This window comes from Setaria viridis, chromosome 6, assembly GCF_005286985.2.
Source record: "Setaria viridis chromosome 6, Setaria_viridis_v4.0, whole genome shotgun sequence".
Classification (NCBI taxonomy): domain Eukaryota; kingdom Viridiplantae; phylum Streptophyta; class Magnoliopsida; order Poales; family Poaceae; genus Setaria; species Setaria viridis.
Genome location: NC_048268.2, coordinates 16,832,760 through 16,842,050, shown reverse-complemented (window position 1 = coordinate 16,842,050; position 9,291 = coordinate 16,832,760). Strand labels below are relative to the sequence as shown.

The following is a 9,291-nucleotide window of genomic DNA, read 5'->3' as shown; positions in this document are numbered from 1 at the left end:
GTGGCACCAAAGCTGATGGAGGCCAACATTTTGATGGTATATATTCAAAGGTTGATCCTTTGGATGCTATGAATCCAATTTTTCTTATTTGATAGGAAGAAGAATCGTTCAGAAGAGAAAGGTAAAGAGAGGGGAGGAGGGGTTGACGTGAAAGTGTTCTATCAAATAGGATGTTACATGTGAAATATCCGAATTGGGTGTGGGGGTTAATCGCACGTTACGGATCTAGGGATCTCATGTGGACGGTACGTTTTGCATTTGACGGATGAAAATCCGGTTTCTACGTTTGCACCGGAAACCCGGTTTGCACCCAATATTTACCCATTGTAAATAGGGCAGGAGAGACTGGAGTAGAAGAGATAGACCACGGAAGGGTAGATCTCAAGTGAGAACGAAAATGATTTTTGATATGCTTTTTAAATTAAATTATCGAACTGTACGTAAATAATTAATAGTGTCATCTAGAATTTTACTCCTGATTTTACAATCTTCAATTCAAGTAAATGGTACTAAACAATCAAAGAAAATCCTATATGGGAGCCCTCAGTGAGGACCCTATGTCTCCGTCTGTCTTGCTGGCGCCCATGCAATCCCTAGCTCCCTTCCCTCTCACTAAGGGTCTATTTGGCTTCAGGGTGTTAAAGTTTAACACCCGTCACATCGGATGTTTATATGCTAATTAGGTGTATTAAACATAAACTAATTACAAAACTAATTGCACGGGTGGAGTGTAATTCGCGAGATGAATCTATTAAGCCTAATTAGTCCATGATTTGACAATGTGGTGCTACAGTAACCATTTACTAATGATGGATTAATTGACTTAATAGATTCATCTCGCGAATTAGCACAGGGTTCTGCAATTAGTTTCATAATTAACTCATGATTAGTTCTCTTAATTAGCATCTAAACATCCAACACGACACCGTTAAATTTAGCATCTCGTATCAAACATCCTAGTTCGATGAACGCGGCTTACACTGCCACCCGCCTCTCCCTACCGAGCAGGGCAGCCCTTTCCATCCCCGCTGCCTCAACCTCGACGAAGCAGTGCATGGTCACAGGCGATGCAAGTGGCTACGGGACAAGCGCATGTTCGGCCGGCATGTGGTTGAACCCAACCGTATTGCATGAGTCATTACCTGCTTTTTGCAAGTTGAGACACTTTAGCACGAAGCTATTTCACATATTAAGACAAAAATAAACTTTTTTATTAGATTTATTAAAAAATCTTACTTATTAGTTTTTTTAAGAACAACAACTATGGTGGATCCATAAATATTTAAGGTTTTTTCAAAACACGTGCAGCACTTTTAAAACACGCAGCTACCTTTGTTCCTGAGTATTGCTATTTTTTTTAGATTTTCTTAAATCATGGGTTTATGTGATTTCATTGATAGAATTTATCTCGCTACATCGTTACCATAGCTAAAAGGTAAGATGAATCTATGCACGTCGGCTATTTCTTTGAAATTATCTCACTACTATAGCAACATAAAGCCCACACGTGCCGCGCATGCATGTTCAATTGTGTCATGGTTTTTTTTTTGAAGCGAATTGTTTCATGGTTATTGCCACACTTTAATTGTTTACATAATTTTCCTATATGTTACTCTTTCAGTTGATTCTTTATACCCCCGACAGTCCAATATGGAAAATTAGATCCAAACATCTATTTGACCTGATAGTTCAGGTATATAACAACTGTATTTTAGTGTTTTTTCAGGACACTTACTGTACTTGTTGTACAGTTTATCCCGGAAGAAATTCAGCACAGTCATATGATGAATAGGGAAGATCCAAATGTAACACAAGATTAGCAAGGTCTGATGTGCTGATAGCTGTTTGATGCAACCAAGATTAGAAGCTATGTAAATTATTTATCAGGGAAAAAATATATATTCAACATTGTTTTTAATTAAGACCTGATAATCTACGGATTGAAATTATCACAAAAAACGATACAATCACAAAAAAACCTTTTGTTCAGCTCCCCACAATTGTGCAATGCTCTCACTGTGTTGCTCAACACACAGCACCTGTCTTTGACTTAATGTGAATGGAGCATGATTTTCCTAAGTGTGTGCCGCACGTGCACTTTACTAGTTGGAGCAAAATTCTAACATAAATGCTTATACTATACAACAAGTTAGAAATTTCACAACCACAAAAAATGAATTACCTTAAGGGATCCCTGTTCTTCACATCATCACATGAAACCTGAGCTCACACGTCGCTGTAGTTGATGGCCTGTACAACTGCACACCATTTTTCCAAAAGAAAAAAGCCACAAAGAGTCTCCCTCCAGTCACAAAGTAGGCAATGTTATTTTGGGTCGCATTCAGTCAACATGTTTAATCTTTGATCGTCAATCCAATTAAACTTCTGAAAATTATATAGCTAGATTTTTCTTGACAAGTAGTTTAATCAGATTACAACTTTGCTATACATAGCAAATATTTTGTGCACTAGTAATTAGTGGTCAAAATGACGTGTTAGTGACACGTTGATGACTCTTTTGTGACTACAGAGAGCATATTGAAGAAAGTAAAGTTTCTGGATAAAAGGTAATGTTAGACGAAAATAATGCATCGCATTTGCAAAGAGTATTATATATTCCCAGTTCCCGACTTGTCACAACTAACTTTCAGTTTGTGAGTGTGGTACTGTGGTATATATTCCAGTTTCATCCTTTTCCTTAGTTCATCATGAACTATTTCACAACATTTCCATGTGACATACTAAGTCAGACATGGACATGTTGCTGGTTAAGCAATTGGACAAAAAAAAAATAGAAACGAAAAATGCTGCCATCAGAGGCACACAAGCCAGAACCAAATAAGTTTCTCAAAAATCATAGTACCACAAACTCACCCTAATTCTCAAAACTTTGAGATCTTATTACAACATTGTACTGATATGCAACTCTACAATTTACCAACAAAAAGACTAGTAAGATGTCATGCTACCATGCTGAAGATGGTCAGACAGAATGGCCGTACTTGAATTACAACATTGGATGGTCAATATAAGAGTATAGAATGGGTTGAGAGAATTCTGGATTTGGAGATAATTATTTCTTCTTGATGCATAACGAATAACAGGATACATCTTGTCCCTTTTCATAGGGATTGCTTGACTTTACCTCACACTCTATCTCTACTTATCTTCAACATATTGAATTCTATAAAGAAGTAAACTCGAGTAACAAGGAAACTATCCTTATGCCTAGCTATCAACTGAAACTACTTTGGCAGGACGGCAGACAAAAAATACCGGTTGCTACAGTAGCGCATGAATAGTTACATCGCATTACAGTAGCAACCAGTGCTGCCCACACCAAGTGATCTGGTATTTTAACCTTGAGGTATGATAAGCTTGCCAAGGCCCAAGGCTCAGATTGGTCGAGGTTGGAGGATTAGATGTTGACAAAGAATAGTTGCTACTTAACCCTGGTCCCTGCTGTGAAATTGAAATCACAATAATTCTAATGGCTTTATGCCACCTGAACTGCCTCTTCGCTATGGCTTCTTCACAGGCAATCTTTAGTAATCTATTAGGCATTTCCTGCACGAATTTGAATAAGGTTTGTGTTAGTTAATTACCTATAGTAAGCAATTGAAACATAGTACTCCATGAAGGAACAATTAAAAGATTTTGATGTCCTATCAGAACTTACAGTTACAGAATTCTTTAAGACAATTTGCACAGCATCACTAGCACTAAGATGCTCCCAAATAACAACAGAAGCAGATACCCGAGAAATTGGACGCTTGGTTTCAGTAGCAAACATGAACTGATGTTTCTGCAGTTCAGCACTAAGAGCTGGCCTCTCCAATGCAATAGGTGGGACCATAACAGCCCACGCTATACTCCAGGTTAATGAATGAAATACATCAACGAATCTCAAAACCTGACCATGCAAACAAAAAATATATATTAGCCTTGTTTTTACTTCTCATCACTTTGCTATTATGAAATTAAGCATCATAAGAAGTTTTCATCAGACAACAGATTACCAAAAGAGATATCATGCACTAATGAGGCCACAAGTTCATTTTTCTCCAAAGGCATATCAAGTTGTTGGTAACAAGAAGATACACACATATAGCTCATGTGAACAGGTAATAAACCCAATATGCAAAGTTTGATTGAGAATGGCTGCACAATATCACTAAATATATTGTGAAGTTGAAAGACGACTGAGCCCTGTTATTTCAGTTTTCATTCTTGAATAATGAAAAACCATTCTGCATTCCTGTCTGTTTAACAACTAAAGATGACATGAAAAAGGTTCTTTTCTGTTTTAGTTTTACTTTCTGACATATATCTTAGACCTCTTCAAGATCTTCATGTGCATCATGTTAATGAACTGTTAACATAGGAACTGCTGATTAAACTACCAAATATATTTCTATAGTGCCATATGTATGCTGAAAGAGCAGCTTCATGGGGTAGTGCAGACAGCACAAATGGAATAGCAAATCAGTAACAGAAAGCAATCAGAATAAAATTTGGATTATTAAAGGTCAGGGAGTGAAACACATAGAGCACAATGTTAGATAAATAAGCAGATAAAGATAGTTTATGCAACTGAAACTGTATTTATTCCCAAGGACATTACAAAAAGCCCATAGGAACCTGCCTGGTCCGCTCCTTCCCTCCTCTACCGCAGTCTTGGCCCAACAGCTCATTTTCTCACAAGCTCAATTTGGTCATTCCCCTTCCTCCACTGGATCACAGGCTCACAGCCACACACACAGCGCTCCATTCCTTTGCTGATCTACACCTCCCCTCTCCTCTCTGAGTTTCGGCAATTTGGCAAAGCAAGTCACGGCATCGAACCATCAACACTTGTACAGACTACGCGACTTCAGCAACATATTGAGATGAGCATTTGCGATTGTTTGTGAAATTTATGACAATGTGATGGCAGTAGCAGGCAGTGAGCACTCTCTAAAATTTGTGTATTTTTATTTTAGTCTGAAACATGAAGAGAAAGAATAGTGCAAGTACTGATTTGAGATGTTGTCGTATTGATCATTTAGTACATCTATATTGATGTCAATTTCTAGATTATGTGTTATGAATCTGCACTTTAAGCTGTAAAAAAATTCACCCTTCGAAAATTTTGAATACCCATTCCCAAAATCCTGAGCCCGCCCCTGAAGACAGGTAGTAACCAAGTGAACATGTGCATGGCCGTGGCACATGAAAGAATTGCCAGACATATGGTGCCTGTATGAACTGTGCCCTGGCCAGAATATAGCAAGCAGAGCTTCTCTCAAACTTACTAAAGAAAATAGCAGAACAAAGTTTGTACCAGTCAAGTGAAAGGAGCTGACATGTAAGTATGGCAAACAAGTGCAACAGTCCTATAAATTGTGTAAGTTTAAATAATACAGGTTGAATAACCAACAAGAATCGTCTCGGTTGTTTATATGGATGATAGTACAGAATACAAATTTGGTGCAGTCCTACGAAAATGGAATACAGTTACTTTTTCAATAATAGTCTAAACATTGCGTGGAAGAAACAATTCTCTTACTTTTTGATCACCTGCACCTAGTAATTTTATTTAATTGTCATCCCTGCATGGATATCTTGCTGTTTTAGTTCACCAATGTTGGCCTGTATAAATGGGTGCCAATAAGCAAACTATATAAATACTGTTAAGACTGAATGCTTGTTTTACTTCTACCCTTGACAGCCACAAAAAGATTTCCCGCCGACAAAAAGATTATTCCAATATTTTCTCAAGCTACACAAACAAAACAATTACTTACCTAGAAAAGATTTAGCCTGTTTCAGTTACTCACTAGCATGAACAGCAAACAGGCCATGATTATTCAGCAGAAAAATAGTTTGTCTTTCATAAAACCAAAATTTATCAGTTCAGGGTTGATCTAGACAAGAAATATAAACAAATAACTAATTAAAATTTAAAAGATATGAGTGTACATACCAGTTATAAACCTGAAGTGCATTCTGTGGGTGCCCTCGGATGGCTCACCAGTATGGTTGTTGACCATGCATACTACCACTTCCAAAACTTTGTTCAACCTTCTGCTTCTGTTGGACTGTCCTCGACGGTAAAAGGTTGAAAAACCATGAGTGGCATGTTTCCTAGATGCATAGGCCATACAACCGAAGGCAAGTTGGGAGCCCACATATTCTCCCAAGTTCTTCCTGTTCATACTTGGACTTTAACACCTGTCTCAGAAAGCAGTCATGCCCAATGGTACCTCTGTTACACATCATTCAGCACTGGAAGCAGCTTCTTTTTGGCACCAGGGTGTAGTTATTCCATTAACCAATGGATTGTACGAACAACCATCCTGTTTGAAAACTCTTGAGGGCATTTCAGCAGGCATTGCTATCACCTTATCCAATGAATCCGCCTCACAACACCCTGAAATTAGTGTATTGTAGGAAACACTATCAGGAACAATGCCTGAGCTCACCATCTCATCAAAAAGCTTGGATGCTTCTTCATTGTTGCCAGATTTGCAATAGGCAAACATCAGAGTGGTGTATGTCAATTTATTTGGAGGTATATCCCTAGAACGCATATCCTTAAAGCAGATAACAGCTTCATCAATTTTTCCTATTTTGCATAAACCTTGAATCATAATTGTATAGCCAATTACTCCAAGCTCAATGTTCTTTATTATACATTGTGCAAAAATGGCCTTGGCCTCTTTAACAAGACCAGAATGACACATCCAATGCATAAGGCTGCCGTAAGTTACAGCAGTTGGTTGTACACCATTAGACTTCATAGTGCCAAGAACACCAATTGCATCAGAAATGTTACCATTCCTACAGTGACCACCAATAAGAGCATTATAGATGATTACATTTGGTTTTAACCCAACTTTCGTCAATTCAGTCAAATATTCCTTTCCCTTCTCAATATCCTTTGCTTTGCAATAACCATTTATTAAGGTGCCATATGTCACAATATCTGGCTTAAGGCCCTCACTTTTCATCTGATCCAACAGATCAAGGGCCTTTTCCATTTTACCCAAATTGCAATAAGCACATAGGAAAGTATTATATGTGAAAAGATCAGGCTTAAACCCTCTTTTGATCATGTCATCACGAAGTTGTATCGCCTCCTCCATTTTACCATCTTTGCAGCAACCTTGGATCATTATGTTATATGTGATGTTATCCAATTCAACCCTGTTATTCATCATGGCTCTTAGAACCTTCGTGGCTTCTTTCATATTATTTCCTTCGCAAAGGCCATGAATCAACGCATTGGATGTTGCAATACTGACACCTAAACCTTTTTCCAACACTTTGAACCAAATTTCAGCTGCTTCTAAGTGTTTCCCCCTATTGCAAAGCTCCTGGGTACAAGCTGTCATCAAAGCATCATTTGGTTTCACAAATCTGGCAACCATTTCTCTTATAAGTCTTAGCACCGAGTCCGGTCTTGCAGTCCTTCGAAGAAGCCATGCAATAACAGTATTGAACAAGCCACAATGAACTGTCATCCCAGACAACAACATCTCATCCAATATCTGCTCAGCACGCTCCATCTCCCCTTCCTTGCATAGAGCTTTCGCAATCAAGTTGAAAGTCACAGCTGTAGGTTTCATCCCCTTTGAGACCATTTCATCAAACAGCCTAAGCGCCTCTGAGCAGTGCCCTTTCCTACAATGCCAACCAATTAGCTCATTGTAAATAACCTCATTAGGGGTGATCCCAAAACCTTCCATCTCCTGTAACACTGCCCCGACCTCCCCAAACCGCTCACCCCTTGCGAGACCGTAGATCAGGATGCCAAATGTGACCACGCTTGGCCTCACCCTGCCTTTGACCATTCTCCCCTTCAACCGAAAGGCCTCCTCCACCCTCCCGCTCTTGCACAGTGCATTCATTAGCACATTGTAAGTCACCACAGTTGGCTGCAGCCCAGCTCTCCGCAACTCTGCAAGCATCACAAAAGCGGCATCAACCTCTCCAGCCCTGCAGAGTGCCTTAATCATCGCCGTGTACGTGTACTCATCAGGACCGACAGCCTTGCCATCCCGCATTTTGTCGAACACCTTGCGGGCAGCGTCAAGTTGGCCAGCACAGCCCAGGGCTTCGACAAGGATATTGCAGGTCTTGATGGAGGGCGAGGCCCCCCGCGTGGAGAGCACGAGGAAGGCGTCAGTTGCGTGGGACAGGGGCCGAGGGGCGGGCGAGTTGAGGCAGGCATGGATGAGTAGGTCCGAAGTGGCAGTGCAGGCGACGTCGGCTACAGCCGCCGCGGCGATGGGAAGAGGGTGGAGGCGGATGAGGCGCGACAGGAGGCGGCGCGCGGATGGGAGCGCGGCGCGATCGGCGACGAGCGAGGGGATGAGGAGCGCCGAGACGCGAGGAGTGAGGAGGTCCTCGCCGGGGGAGGCACGTGCAGGGGAGTCGGAGAGGACGTGTTGGAGGAGGCGGTGAGCGAAGGTGGCGGGGAGCGGCGCCGGGAGTGACGAGAGGGCGGAGGCGAGGCCGCGGCCGCCGAGGCGGCGGAGAACGGCGGAGAGGTCTCGCTTCGCGTCGAGCGAGGGCGCAGCAGCGAGCGCGCCGGCGAGCTCTGCAGCATCTGCGGCGGCGTCGGCGGTGGATGAGAAGCGGCGGCGGAGGAGGAGGAGGAGGCGGCGGGGGTGGAGGCGCGGTGGTGGTTTCATGGTGTGATGCGGACGGTGGGCGGCGAGGCCCTTGAGAAATTAAGGGGAGGTCGAATGGAGGGTTAAGATTACGCGCGCGGGAGGACGGACGGAGCCGATTGGATCGTGGCGCGGTAGGCTGGGAAGAGGGCCGCGTCCGAGTCTCGTGAGGGCGTGGTGGTGCCGTGGGCGGGGATCGGTGGCGCGTGGCGACTTGAGTTGGAGACGGATCCGAATTTTTTTTATTTGAGAGAGAGAAGACGGATCCGAAGTGGTTTAGGCTTGCGCGTCATCAAGATTCAAAAGGCCTACCTCTCGACAGCTATATAACGTTTTGGGTTGGTTGAACTTTGAAGTGAGTCATATTGTGAACTACGCGAATCCTAAATGAAGAGGTCTTTCGATTTAAGCTTATCACGACAGCCTTTCCAATTTAACAATCAGAGGGAGAGAGGAAGATAAAAAAGGAAAAAGAACAAGAAAAGTAACAAATCAAGAGGAGGAAGTAACACTTCCTCCATCAAGCGCCTCATTTTCTCCAGCGATCTCCTCCATCTCCGGTGGTTGGTGGGCTCCGGAGCGGCCGGCGGTGGAGGCTGGCGAGGTTAGGGTTGGGGTTCGAATTTGGGGTTTT

General features: G+C 42.1%; 1 protein-coding gene across 4 annotated transcripts; it reads right to left on the bottom strand.

Annotated features, from left to right (window-relative positions):
- Positions 1-2,826: 2,826 nt before the first annotated feature.
- LOC117861082 (uncharacterized) lies at positions 2,827-8,694 on the bottom strand. Of its 4 annotated transcripts, XM_034744552.2 has the most exons (4): positions 5,966-8,694; positions 5,549-5,631; positions 3,680-3,913; positions 2,827-3,567 (listed from the first exon to the last, which is right to left on the bottom strand). In XM_034744552.2, exon 1 carries the CDS (start codon positions 8,676-8,678, stop codon positions 6,258-6,260), a length of 2,421 nt encoding a protein of 806 aa, XP_034600443.1. In that variant the 5' UTR covers positions 8,679-8,694; the 3' UTR covers positions 2,827-3,567; positions 3,680-3,913; positions 5,549-5,631; positions 5,966-6,257. The 4 variants fall into 4 exon arrangements, with proteins under 4 accessions (XP_034600443.1, XP_034600444.1, XP_034600447.1 ...); XM_034744553.2 differs by lacking the exon at positions 5,549-5,631; XM_034744556.2 differs by lacking the exons at positions 2,827-3,567; positions 3,680-3,913; positions 5,549-5,631 and adding an exon at positions 3,920-4,803.
- Positions 8,695-9,291: the final 597 nt, after the last annotated feature.